At 41.9% G+C, this 14,689-nt stretch overlaps 1 protein-coding gene across 3 annotated transcripts; it reads right to left on the bottom strand.

Annotated features, from left to right (window-relative positions):
- Nucleotides 1-6,236: 6,236 nt before the first annotated feature.
- Nucleotides 6,237-12,697, bottom strand: LOC139406870 (paired box protein Pax-6-like). Of its 3 annotated transcripts, none has more exons than XM_071149991.1 (8): nt 12,210-12,697; nt 9,005-9,143; nt 8,470-8,637; nt 8,232-8,314; nt 7,871-8,027; nt 7,661-7,731; nt 7,289-7,433; nt 6,237-7,150 (listed from the first exon to the last, which is right to left on the bottom strand). In XM_071149991.1, exons 2-8 carry the CDS (start codon nt 9,090-9,092, stop codon nt 7,083-7,085), a joined length of 780 nt encoding a protein of 259 aa, XP_071006092.1. In that variant the 5' UTR covers nt 9,093-9,143; nt 12,210-12,697; the 3' UTR covers nt 6,237-7,082. The 3 variants fall into 3 exon arrangements, with proteins under 3 accessions (XP_071006092.1, XP_071006093.1, XP_071006091.1); XM_071149992.1 differs by having other exon boundaries at nt 9,028-9,143; nt 12,206-12,697; XM_071149990.1 differs by having other exon boundaries at nt 12,206-12,697.
- Nucleotides 12,698-14,689: the final 1,992 nt, after the last annotated feature.

The raw sequence follows: 14,689 nt of genomic DNA on the forward strand, positions 1-14,689 counted from the left end.
TGCAGAGCATCGACCGCCACTTCTTCAGCTCCCTTTGCTCCTTCAACTATTTCATGTGCCAACGTGTAGGAGACCTGCTGTATAGTCCTGACGCTTGTCACTTCATACTACTTTACCCTAACCGGGCACTCCGGGGATTTGGGAATGTGGCTGCCATCACAATTACAACATCGTACACCCTCAGATTCTTCAACAACATTTCTTCGGCACACACTTGATACATGTCCATACCTTTTACAATTCCGGCAAACAACGTCTTGGACATAAAAGATGTCCGCTCTCTTAAAGTGGAAGCTCTTTTTATGCCACTTCGATACAGTTACACCAGCAGTTCCCAAACGATGTGGGGTCGCCTGGTATGAAAATACGTTTGCAGGAGAATTTTCAAAACCCTGAAGAAAAAAAAATATGAATTTATCTAGAAGATCAAATTCAACCAGAGAGCGCCCTTAGATCATGGGAAAAGGCTGCACTTCACAGTTGCCTCATTCTCACGGTTATTGGCTAGACCAGCCACTCTATGAAACCACACATTATTGCAGGGACTTTGTGTCAGGAGAATTCTATACTCCTGTTCATTTATCAATTCAATTAAGTTACCCTTAGTCTGTTATATCAGGATTTGTAAGATACTGATAGAAAAGGAAACAGACAGAGGCCCAGTCTACCAAAGTTAAATGTTTATTCACGGGAACGTTCTGACGTGTACAGTACAGGACCTTAAATTTATAGTGACACACATACTTCCACACCAACCATCAAATCCGCCCGCCAATAGAGCCTAGGGGAGTACGTGTGAATAGTGTCTTCCTACCCTCCCCTAAGATAGGGAGAGACCTGGGACTGGGAAGTTCTCAGTGTCCCAGCCAAGGTCTCCTCGGATCTGGCTCAGACAGATAGTCTGTTCTCAAAACACTAGACACATTGTTCCCAAAACGTTGATTCTGACTAAAACCACACACAGTATTATAATGTAATCATCGAATGAGTCTAACACTTACACACATGTATTATAATAATCTAATGATTCAAATTAATTTCACACAATCACATGGTATCAGACCTATGGTTTCAGGACTGTAACATTCTAATCATTTATTAAAACACATTTCCTTATCACTTTGATATTACTGGCCACAATTGATATGGTGAAAACGATGTGTGGGGAGGCAGAGGCACAGGATCTCACATCAATATCTTTGTCAGATAACACTGCTGAACAAATAATTTATGCTGTTACTAGCAATCAAGAAGAAACTCTGACTGAAGGTGAAGTTTATGCTCAACAAATGGACGTTAGCTGTGAGGACCAAGATGCCCATGTATTGACTTTTGTTTACTGTACATGTCGGGGGATGCTATTCATGAGGACATATTGTTCTGTCTCACAAATCCCGAGTATGGAACAACACTAGATGTGTGCTGCGTGAATATATTGACGAAAACCAGATTCCAGGGGATCGAATGGTGGGCTTTTGCATAGACGGGGCTCCATCTATTACTCTCTCTGCCATATAGACGCATTGTATGATACACAGAGCGCTACTGGCGGCAGAAGAGCTAAGCACAGACCTCAGAGACATACTGCAGCAGGTAACTTCGATTGTAAACTACATCAAACCACATCAACTGCACGCACGCATGTTCGCAAAACTAGGTGGAGATATGGGATCAGAGCATGACAATGTTCTTTTTGTTATGTGAGTGTTGGAAAGATTTTTCACATGGAGAGAGGAACTGTTGTCTTTCACAATGGATGTAAAAAAACAACAAAAAACACGTTGACTTTCTGTGTAATGAAAAGATCATGTGTTTCCTTGCCTATATAAAATACATACAGTATTTGCAAGCATACATGGGAAATACAAAAAACAGAGTGATCGATTCAGAGGAAATAATTCTTATTGGAGAGTCTTTCAAAAGCTAACCATAGCCCCTTCCCTCGGCTGTGCAGGTTTCTAACAGAAAACAACATTGTAAGTGTCCCACACGACTGATGAATGCTCAACTCCAACGCTTGGAAGAGCACTTTGGGACCTACTTCCCAATCCATTTGACTGTGATCCTGGCTCAGTTGACATGTGGGTAAGGGAAATCGAACATCTGACCGAATGCATTACGGAGGAGTTTTTGGCTGCAGTCCAAACACTTAAAAGACACACATAGGACCCTCAGCCCTCAGATTAAGTTCTGATGACGTATCATGATGTCTGACGAGTATACAATTGCAGGGTTAGAGAGGAAGGAATGGTTTTTAAATGGACCGCCCTTGGCCCGGAAATTTGTCACTCGTTCATCCCGCGATGATTGTGTTTTCTGCCACCGGTAGCTTGTGGGTGCTTTATATATGCGACAGTCAATTATGATTGCATGTCTACTTATATGAACTATATAATTAATAATATGCCTACTGTATGATAGCTTGCAAATGAATTCGCTAACTGACGTTAGCATGCCTAGCTGGAACTTCTGAAGAAGGACATTTTTTTATTTCTACAATTTCCAAAAGCTAACCAAACAAAATAACATAATTACTTTTAGGAGACGTGTTTGTGCCATCATGTGCATTAGTAGTACAATTTCTAACCTTTTTACATTCATTTTTACTTAAACATGTATGCTGACTTCTCTGTTGATGTTGTTTTAACATTTTGACTTATTTTTCTTAGTAAATGTACAATCATCGCAAATTGAATTATGGGGAGTTTACGTTGAAAACTGAGAGGTTTACGTTGAAAATGTTGAAAACTTCCCTTGCTTTGCTTATCATTTGGACCGCCATCCAAGATGATGACAGGGATTCCCCAAGGGCATGAGGCGAGGGTAAGTGGATGAGGGTGGGTCTTTTATGAGTTTGAACTGCAGCCTATGTTCCTGTCTCAAAGGGAATACCATGCCGTCTCACTCTGAGCAATAATGCCGCGTACAAACAACTGGGAACTCAGAAATCTCAGACTTACGACTTCAGTGTTTTTAAGACAACTGGGATCTCAAAAAAAAAATCTCAGACTGAGAATAATCCTTTTGAATGGTTGGTCATTCCAACTCGGGATCTCGGGCCTCTTTCTAGAGCTTCGGCTTTACTACCTGAAAATCACTGACGTCACCATCAGTGCTCTAGTCTGCATTAAAACCAAATATCGATCCAGTTTGGATGTGACAGCAGAGATGAGGTGCGCACTGTTGACCACGCCCCCTGACTTTTGAGAAGCTCTGACGCAACATGCGTCACGCATACCCATCTCATTAGTGGTGGTGAGATAAGATTGTCAGACTAATTTCCAATTTACTTTTATAGCCACACATTAGAGGTATGTGAAGGTAAGTTGAGAAAACGATCAGAAATAATATTAGAATGTTTTCCAATTGACTCCCATAGCCCCAAATGAAAAAGTAAACATTGGCTGTTAATTACAGATTTTTTTTTGATGTGGTTGGGGTCCTGAGAATTTTCAGATATCAAAATGGGGTCATGAGCCAAAGAAGTTTGGGAACCCCTGAGCTACACAATCTTTTCACAGCACTTCGATACAGTTAAGGCCAGAAGTGATTTTCGTAGCAGGTTAGGAGAGCTAACCCTAACCCTACTCCTTTTCCTAACCTTAACCTACATTTCCTAACCTGCTATGTTAATTATCACAATCTGCTGCGTAAATTCTCCCAATCTGCTAGGAAAAAGTCACGTCTGGTCGTAGCTGTATCTAAGTGGCGTGAAAAGAGTTTCTCATCTCCTTACAGTAAGTAGTGCATTCAAAGATCAATCAACATTTTTCGAACTATTGATTCATTGGATTTAGTTCAATTTTAGGTTATAAAATATCAAAAAGTAATAAAAAAAAACAGCACAGTTTTCATTATGTATCATACTATTTATTAGTAGCCTGTACAGGCTGTACATATACTCATCAATAAATACATGACATGTATCTAACATCAATGGCATGGAATCGTTGTGAGGTCCAATGAATATTTAACCAATTATGAAGTTTACCACAAAAAGCAAGGTGGTGCTGTTTATGATGATGATCAAGAGTCTTATGAAATGCTCTCTTAATTTTGATGACCCCCCCCCCCCCCCCCCAACACCCAAACACACACTTGCTGCAGAATCCTCAGCACTGCCCCCCCCAAACCCTGCCCAGCGTCAGCTTAAAATCAGACACTGGTACAAGGATTGGGAGAGGCTGTACAGAGAGAGACTGTACAGAGAGAGACTGTACAGAGAAAGAGAGCGAGAGAGTACTACATGACAGACAGGTTTGAAGGAATAATGAAAACACTGCTGATAAGACCATGCTCCGGAATGGAATGATAGAAAAAAGTCTGACCACCTTCAGGATATATGAGTTACAAACAGAAGTACATAAACAAAGTACATTCAAACAAATACTGAACAGAACATACAAATAAATGCCACTGCAATGATACGGAAATACAGTGTAATTAACAAAAACATTATGGAGCTCTTTCTCCAGACAGCCAATCTCTTTCACTAACTCGCTCTCCCTCTCTTTCTGTTGTTTTCTAAAGTCTCTGCATGGACAGTTTCCTAACTTGCTTCTTGTCGTGCTCTTCTTACCGCTTACGCCTTCACAGCCATTCCCTCGCCGTCATGTTGAACACTTGTTGCAAGTCCTCTCTCTCTTTCTCCCTTTTAATTTAGCCTGGCACTCATCTTCCTGTCTGCCCAATGCCCTGTCTCGTGCCCTTCTCCCTCTCTACGTCTCCGCTCCCTCTATCTATCCCCCTGTCCTGCCCTCCCTATCTCCCCCCAAATCACTATTCCTCTGAGCCAGGACCAATGGGGAGCCAGCCAGCAGGGTGAGGCATTTCCTTTGTGACAGGAAGCTGGGGGGGGGGGGGGGGGGGGGGGGGGGGGATGATAGAGACTAGAGAGAGAGATAATGAGTGAGAGATAATGAGTGAGAGAAGGATGGAGGGGGTGAAGAGAGGGCTAGATGTCAATGTTGAGAATTCACCCTAGAGCCTAGAGATACAACTCTTGGTGGACTGTGTTCATTACCATCATACAGTATAAGGGTAGATGATGTATGCTTCTTTGATTACTTTGACTGAACTCACTCTAAAACCTGATAGGCAGCAGTGCTTTTTTACACCAAGGAAACTCTTCCTGTCTTCTGGTAATGTCATAAGAGAGTGAATACAAAACACACACAGTGACCCTTGTGAAGTTCAAGAGTGTATGTTCAAAGTTGAAAGTGGTTTGAAGTGAGGTCAAGTTTAGCTGGAGAGAGAGAGAGAGCGAGAGAAGTGTTTGAGTGGGCAAGACCAAGAAGAACGGAGTAGAAAGCGGGATGGGAAAGATGTGATAGAGTGATAGACAGAGGGCCATGTTCAAAGACCGACAGTAGATAAGTGCTCTCTGATAGAAGTTGAGTTGATGGGTTGGGTGGGTTAGGAGGAAGAGACAGTCCATAGGGGATAGTGGGGATGTGATTGTTCGAGCAGGGGTTAAGAGTGTCTTGCGTGCAACATCCTCTCGGAATCTCCATACCTCGTTAACTCTGAATCTAATTGCACAAATTTAAACATTGCCACGGAAACCCAAAAATAATTATGTTAGCATATAGGACCTAATATGGGCATGGCTGTGACTGGGTGTTTGTGTTGATTGTGAATATCAAGATTACAAGAACAGTATATGGAATACATATACACAGTTTGTGGGTATGTGTGTGTGTGTACATGCGCGTGTGTGTGAGTGTGCACATTCATATGTGTGTTTGTGCGTGCATTTGCTAGTTTGTACGGGTGTGTTTCATGTCCTTGTGAGAATTGGTTTGTCAGTCAATGAGCATTATTTACAGTGGGTGTGGTGATGTGAGTAACAAAAACAGGAAATCCACAGTCACATAGGCAGGAAATGCTCCTGCTCAGTGACAGAGTGAGAAATAAACCAAAGCTAAAGACCATAGAATACACAAGCTTCACCAGAAGTCTCTGAGGGGTGGTTCACTAACATAGATCAATATGTTACTGAAGATTTGGTAAATATTCTCACATTGAAATTAGCCAAAGTATTTTTGTGTTCAGAAAGAAAGCCACATCAGGGTTCCTCTCTTTCCAGCCATTATTTCCCTGTTTGTACAGTATATGTGGTGTAAATTCACTTGGATCGATTGATTTAAAAATAAGTGCAATGCACATTCAAACTCTTACATTAATCAAGCTAACCGTCTTATTACTGATAAATTACTGTTAAATAACAGGCATTGTTTAGTTTCACATTTAGATTTTATTTCTTTGTTCGAACAGCTTCACAAAAAGGGAATACACTAAAATGATTAGCAGTTTAAAGACATACACATACACAAAATGCAACTACACACATACAAACACTCACTCATGCCTGCACGTACACTCACACACGCGCACACACACACACACACACACAGTGCGAAATGTACAGGTGAAGGAAAGGATTTTAGAAGGGGTAGGATTGAAAAAGTCCGATTGATAGAAAGGAATGGAGAGAGGAGGAGGACAAAAATATGGCATCACAGTAACATCCTTATTCACTAGTATTGGTTTTTGATTGTCTTCAACTCTCCTAGGTCATTGGTTACATTAATCCCTGCTGGACTGTCATTGATTAAATTAAATCCATGCTTGACTATGATTGGGGATTTCATTTCAATGCTTGATTGTCTGTTTGATCTGAACAAACATCAAAAGGATTGAGTGAGTGAGTGAAAGAGTGAGTGAATCTGCTGGGATCCAGTTCCAGTTCATCATTTGATGGCATTGTACGCTGAGATCAAGCTTAATTGTAATTACTAGTCCAGTACCAATACTTGATTGTCATCGGCTGCTTCAGGCCCATACTAGATTGTCATTGGTGGTTCCATGGCCCATCCATGATTGTCATTGGCTGTTGCAGGTCATTGATACTTTTATTGGTAGTTTTTGTCATTATTAGAATGACTGATTGTAATCGCTTTGGATTGTAACGGATTGGGTGTTTGCGTATCTTAGTCTGTCACAGTCACAGTGAATAGGTGGATCTTCAGATACTGGCAGGTTTGGTGGTGATCTAGTGTCATGCCGTAACTGTGTTATTCTCACTGGAGTCTGGTCCAGTACTGACCTAAGTCCTGCTCACTACCCGACACACCAGGAGAGAGATATCCTGGGAGACAGACAGAGAGAGACAGAGAGACAAAGAGAAAGAGAAACAAAAGACAAGAAGGATGAGTTGGCAAAGTGGCACCTAAACTAAATACTAGATCTTCACAGACACACATGCACACATGCTGCAGAGACTCACCTGTGTTGGAGCTGGCAGAGTGAGGGGGAGGCAGGTGAGGAGAGGGGTAAGAGAGGGAGTCAAACTTCCGGGCCAGGGGGGGAGGAGAGGAGGGGGAGGGAGGGAGCATGCAGGGGTAAGAAGGAGCGGACTGGGGTGGCAATGACTGGAGAGACAGAGAGAGAGCAAAGATAAGAGGAGAGAGGGACAGGAACAGGACATGCAGGAAGAGAAAAGAAAAGAGAGAAGATTGTTAACCAGTGATAGGACTGATGAGACAGAACAAAGATTCAGTGAAATTTTTGGTTGAAAATGAAGGACCAATAGCCATGTTAACAATGAACGACATGGGGTTCATAGCACAATAAAAAAATAAACATTTGTTGAATTTACCTGCATATTGGAGAAGACTGAGAGAGAGCCGTAGCCTGAGAGAGAGTTGTCACTGCGACTGTGCATTGAGGCTTCATCAAGAAACACAGAAATGTTTTAAAATAATATTGTATACAGTAATACACACACATACACGCATACTGTACATTAACACACAAACACACACTTGTACACCTACAAACATATTTCAAAAAATGAATGGTTTCTTACCTGAGCTGTTGCCATTGTGAGAGTGATAGACACCTGTGTTGAAGGAGGTGCTGAGGGGGGCGTGTGCCTGAGAACAGGAAGTCCCACCCCCTGACCTCTTCTGATTGCGCAACTTCTCCTCCCTCCTCCATTTGGCTCGCCGATTGGAAAACCACACCTGTCAATCAACCAAACTAATCATTCAGGTGTGTTTTTGTTGGAATATAACAAATATATGAAAACTGGTGGTCCCAGAGGACTGGTTTGAGAACTGCTCAGGTACACTTTGGTAGCTGCCATACTCTAAGCTGGCCACTAGGGGGAGTAAAGGATTAGAATAAAGAGACGGAGGGTTATACAGACGGAGTGAATGGTTGGTTACCTGAATGCGAGCCTCTGGAAGGTCGATTTTAGCTGCCAATCTCTCTCTGGCAAAGACATCTGGGTAATGTGTCCGTTCAAACTCTGTAAGGTGGAGAACATTTTGTCAAGAAGCCCACAATGTTTCACATTAACACACACATGCCCGTGGCATTAAACGTAGCTTGTCCTTCATGTTTATTACTATAATTTAATTGAATCTCCACAGGCCTCACTGAAGCCTGGGGCTGGGGTTAGACCTTTCTCCAGCGCGTCAATCTGCTCCTGGGTGAAACTAGTGCGATTCCTCTGGAGCTTTCTCTTCAGCTGGAGGTGATGCTGTGCGTCCTCTGCCTCATCCCTCTCTCTTTGCACTCCTTCTCCTCCTCCTACCATCCGCACACTCACGTCATCCACCACACAGCCATCTAATGGAAAGGGGAGAGAGATTGTTCTAGAACAGAAGGATAATTGAAGCTCTTTTCTTGGTGAAATGAGTGTGTGTTTGTGTGTGTGTGTGTGTGTCCACCGTTACTGTCTGCCTGAGTGTAACAAGCGTTTATGCATTCTCCATATCTCCACATGTACGTATACATTTCACTGTTTTGTGTTTGTGCACTCTGTCTCTGTAAGTGTGTGTGTGTGTGTGTGTGTGTGTGTGTGTGTGTGTGTGTGTGTGTGTGTGTCTGTGTGTGTTGTAGCTGTTGACACACTGTTTCTGCTCAGTCGTGGAAGATTCTCCAGCTCACCCTACGCTGACTCCACGAGTCACACAAACACACACACTATCTGTACCGTGCTGTGTTGGTTGATGGTACCAGTTGTTTGGCCCAGTCCAGCTGGAGGTGTTCTGTAGATTCAGCATGCTGAGTTTCTCACACATAAAACTTCCCCTTCACCTTCTCTCCTCCAATAAGAACACAGATCAGAACTACTGGAAGATGGGGAGGAGGAGATAAAGAGAGGTGGAGGAAGAGGAGAGAAAGGTAGAGGAAATAAGTGATAAGGTACATACACTACCGATCAAAAGTTTGGGGTCACTTAGAAATGTCCTTGTTTTTGAAAGAAAAGCACATTTTTTGGTCCATTAAAATAACATCTGATTGATCAGAAATACAGTGTAGACATTGTTAATGTTGTAAATGACTATTTTAGCTGAAAACGTCTGATTTTGTTTTATGGAATATCTACATAGGCGTACAGAGGCCAATTATCAGCAAACATCATCCCTGTGTTCCAATGGCACTTTGTGTTAGCTAATCCAAGTTCATAATTTTAAAAGGCTAATTGATCATTAGAAAACCCTTTTCCAATTATGTTAGCACAGCTGAAAACTGTTGTGCTGATTAAAGAAGTAATAAAACTGGCCTTCTTTAGACTAGTTGAGAATCTGGAGCATCAGCATTTGTGGGTTCGATTACAGGTTCAAAATGGCCAGAAACAAATAACTTTTTCTGAAACTCATCAGTCTATTCTTGTTCTGAGAAATGAAGGCTATTCCATGCGAGAAATTGCCAAGAAACTGAAGATCTCGTACAACGCTGTGTACTACTCCCGTCACAGAACAGCAAAAATTGGCTCTTACCAGAATAGAAAGAGAAGAGGGAGGCCCCGGTGCACAACTGAGCAAGAGGATAAGTACATTAGTGTGTAGTTTGAGAAACAGATGCCTCACAAGTCCTCAACTGGCAGCTTCATTAAATAGTACGTACAAAACACCAGTCTCAACGTCAACAATGAAGAGGAGACTCCGGGATGCTGGCCATCTAGGCAGAGTTTCTCAGTCCAGTGTCTGTGTTCTTTTGCCCATCTTAATATTTTATTTTTATTGGCCAGTATGAGATATGAATTTTTCTTTGCAACTCTACCTAGAAGACCAGAATCCCAGAGTCGCCTCTTCACTGTTGACGTTGAGACTGGTGTTTTGTGGGTACTATTTAATGAAGCTTCCAGTTGAGGACTTGGAAGGCATCTGTTTCTCAAACTAGACAGTCTAATGTACTTGTCCTCTTGCTCAGTTGTGCACCGGGGCCTCCCACTCTTTCTATTCTAGTTAGTGCCAGTTTGCCCTGTTCTGTGAAGGGAGTAGTACACAGCGTTGTACGAGATCTTCAGTTTCATGGCAATTTCTCCCATGGAATAGCCTTCATTTCTCAGAACATGAAGAGACTGACGAGTTTCAGAAGAAAGTTCTTCGTTTCTGGCCATTTTGAGCATGTAATCGAACCCACAAATGCTGATGCTCCAGATACTCAACTAGTCTAAAGAAGGACAGTTTTATTACTTCGTTAATTAGCACAACAGTTTTCAGCTGTGTTAACATAATTGCAAAAGGATTTTCTAATGATCAATTAGCCTTTTAAAATGATAAACTTGGATTAGCTAACACAACGTGCCATTGGAACACAGGAGTGATGGTTGCTGATAATGGGTCTCTGTGTGCCCATGTAGATATTTCATTAGTAATCAGCCGTTTCCAGCCACAATAGTCATTTACAACATTAACAATGTCTACACTATATTTCTGATCAATTTTATGTTATTTTAATTGACAAAAAAATGAGCTTTTCTTTCAAAAACAAGGACATTTCTAAGTGACCCCAAACTTTTGAACGGTAGTGTACATTTGGAGAGAAAGAGAGACACACACACTTGTGCATTAGCCTCCCACGGCAACACACGGGGAGTTCATTACAAACACACTCAGTAATTAGGAGCTACATCCCCTCCACTCTGACACTGACTATACACACACGCATGAGAGGAGAGAGTAACACTGTCAGCTACTATTAACCACACAGGCAGAACACAACCCCAGACACTAACTACACTCATGATACACAGTCACAAAGTAGGGACCAAAACACTCACAACATTACACACATTACTATACACACTCGGACTATGATGCACACACAGACAGACGGGGAGCGTAAATATGTATGCACAACACTAAAGCTATACTAGTGATACAGGGGAGCAGAATTACACACCTGTAATACACCTGTAATACACCTGTAATGCACCTGTAATTCTCACAACACCACATTACTCTAACCTTAAACCTAACTTCACATTCATATGGTGCACTGAAAGGAGGGACAAAAGTACATACAACAATACACACTGACTATGTGTGATAGTGATACCGGTATACATAGAATTGGAGCAGAAATACTCACAACACTGTCGTTAACACTGTAACTATACTCTAATGACACATGATGATGGAGAAATAGAACAACTAAACACTCAATGGACATTGGAGAAATACACAACAATAGACCCTAATACAGTAGCGATGGAAGAGACTAACAACTCACAACACTGGACACAGATTGTGAGGTAAAATATGCCCTAATACTATACACTTCACTTTGCAGTTGATTCATTGATCCATTAATCAAGTATTAGGATTAAGACTGGAATAGATGGGGACGAGACAATTAGAAGAAATAAATCCTGCCTTTTATTCAAAAGTTGTGAGTGTGCTGTGCATTGACGGACTCCCAACAATGACTGCAACCAGGTATCATAACCAGCACAGAGCCATACCGGTTAAAAGCATAAGACACCGGACAGGCAGATTTCATAAATCATTATTAGCAGACCTTTAGCTTGAATACATACAAAGTAAAGTGGGTAAAGGTTATACATTACAGAAGAAGAGGAGAAACCCTGAAACATCAGCGAGTGAGAGCTAGTTCTCTGGCCATATATTCATAAATCTTGCTAGAGGGGTGTATCTCTACCTATTTTGGCTCACAGTGCCTTTCCGTATGTCTACGTCGAGTCAAAGATCAAGTTATCTTGGTTCCGTGTGGTTTCACCCTCTCTAGTCTAGTTGGTACTTTTGCTATCTCTCACTGTCTGTCATAAATAGTTCCTTTATGTTTCGTTCAAATTTGTCTTGTTCTCTTGTTCGGTCTCTGTCTGTGTCTGTCTCTCTCCCGCAACATTAGTGTTGGTTGACAAGTTTAGTGAAAGGACACTCACCTACTCAAGAGAGAGGATGCCGATGGTTTTCCAAACTTGCGTTTCTCTAGTCTTGCCACTGTTTCTAAGGTTTCTCTCTTCCTCCTCTTCCTCTCTTTCGTTATACCGTCATCCCTCTCCCCTGACCTCGCTTTTGTTGACTGTGTGTGCAAAGCAGGGAGGCGAGCCAGAGAAGAGATGGAGAGAGTTAGACAGAGCGAAAGAGAGGAGGCGAGGGAGGGGGGAGTGGGCCAGGGAGAGAGAAACAAGTCTGCAGGCACTCTGGTCCTCGGAGCGATGGATAGAGAGGGAGAGAGAAGGAGGAGGGAGGGAGGAAGAGGGATGACACACAGACTCAGTGTCAGTGTCAGGTCTGGAGTTAATGCCAGGAAAAGGGGTGATGGAGAGAGAGAGCGAGAGAAAGAGAGAGAGAGATGAGAGTAAGGAGGGAGGGGTGGTAAAGGTATGGAGAGAATGGAAGAAACGTGAAGGGAGGGTGAAGGATGAAGGGAGGATGATGATCACCTATATCAATTTTAAAACGAGGCCTAGTAACGCTTTATTTGAAGGATGGCTTCTAAACATTATTCAATAGTGTACCCAATATTATGTAAAAGCCATATAATTCATGATCTATATGATTACATGCCCTTGTAATGAATGTTGTTAGACATGCATCGGTATTTACTTGTTTATAAATGTATAACAAATGATATATAAACGGTCTAGTCTATGAATAACAACCTACTTAATACAGGCTTATAAACCATTCATAAGAACACCGTAGGTAAAGCTTTAAAGCTGAAATGTGTTTGGCCTCATAGTGTTCCAAAGGGTTGGACTGTAGAGAGAAACTCTGACCTTTCGGATACAGAGGACGGAGACAGAGACCACTGGCCCAGTTCTCGCTCTTTCGAGAGAAACTGTATACATTTACATGTGCAAATAAGAAGGAAAGGGTCGCATTCTAAGAACACACAGTTATAGCCATAGTACAAACACTTTGAGGTATACACTTTCATACACAGTACTTTGATAATTTTTTACACACACACACACCAGTGACACCCTCACACACCAACTTGGTCAGTTGCTATCCTTACAGACTACAATGTGAGGCCCCTCCCCACATTCACAAACCCTACACAGTACAAGCTGCCAAATACGCGTGGTTTCTCTCTGACTGCACTTTGTCACTCGTGACACTACATTTGCATATTTCATTGGATTAGCCCAGAGAACTAGAGAGTCCTTGACAGTACAACAATGAGAAGAGAGAATGCATCTACAGTTTGAGCAAACTTATGTTGAGTCCTGTAGGGTAATACATCTGTAATGTAATAGAATATAGTGGAGATGTATTGAGGAGAACTCTATTACTCAAATCCCCTTTATCCATCTTTAGTCTTATTCAGTGTCTGCTGAGTTAGAGAGCTCACTATGTTTTACAGTCATAATACTCTTGCCTGATATTCTAAAAAACTACACTACAAACAGATATTTTTGGGGAGGTAGACTGGAGTGTTTGTTTTTTCGTAACACACAAGGTTGGGGTCAATTCCATTTTAATTCAGGAAGTGCCGAAAAAAGGAGGATCCCGCACACTGCTCTTGATAGTATCACTGCTCTTGATAGTATCACTGCTCTTGATAGTATCACTGCTCTTTAGTAAGATTTACGTATCGTCAGAAGTGCCTAATTTACTTTCAATAAGGAGGAGTTTTCACGTCTTGATTTTGGATTTTCTAATGACCTGAATTGATTGAATTGAAATACTACTGACCCAAACCTTAACAGAAGTGCACAACTACTTCAAGAACAACTACTTCTAGAAGACAGAGAGAGAATGGAATGAGGAAGAGCATGTTGTTATTATGAAGACTATAGAAAAAACAAAGAGGACTTAAGTATGACTATAATATTAGAAGAAGAAGAAAGGGGGACAGAGGGAGAGAGACGGGAGGAGGGGGGAGGTGGAGAAGGAGGGTGCCAACATGTTTTATTTCCGGTTGACAAAACTCTGCGCTCTCTGGCTCCCTCCCTTCTTTCCTTCCCTCCCTCCCATCTTTCCTTCCCTCCCTCCCATCTCAACCTCTCTCTCTCTCTGTCATTCTCTCTCTGTCACTGGCTACAGAGAATAATCTGAGGTAAGAGATAGATGACAGAAAAAAGAAGGGATTTTGTTTTCCATAAACAATGAAGGAAGAGAATAGAAGATATCTCTGGAAATGTGTTTTAGATGTTTCTATGCATGCCGTCTTTGTGTGAGTGAGTTTATGGGCATACGTGTACACTGTATCTTGTGTGTATACCTGTATGCATAAGTGTGTGCAGGGCAGGCTCCAGTCATAAGCAGTCACTTAGAGCCCCAATCCCCCCCAAATATAAACGCAACATGTAAAGTGATGGTTTCATGAGCTGAAATAAAATATCACCATATGCACAAAAAGCTTATTTCTCTCAAATTTTGTGCATTTTTTTACATCCCTGTTAGTGAGCATTTCT

Source organism: Oncorhynchus clarkii, chromosome 4, assembly GCF_045791955.1.
Source record: "Oncorhynchus clarkii lewisi isolate Uvic-CL-2024 chromosome 4, UVic_Ocla_1.0, whole genome shotgun sequence".
NCBI lineage: Eukaryota > Metazoa > Chordata > Actinopteri > Salmoniformes > Salmonidae > Oncorhynchus > Oncorhynchus clarkii.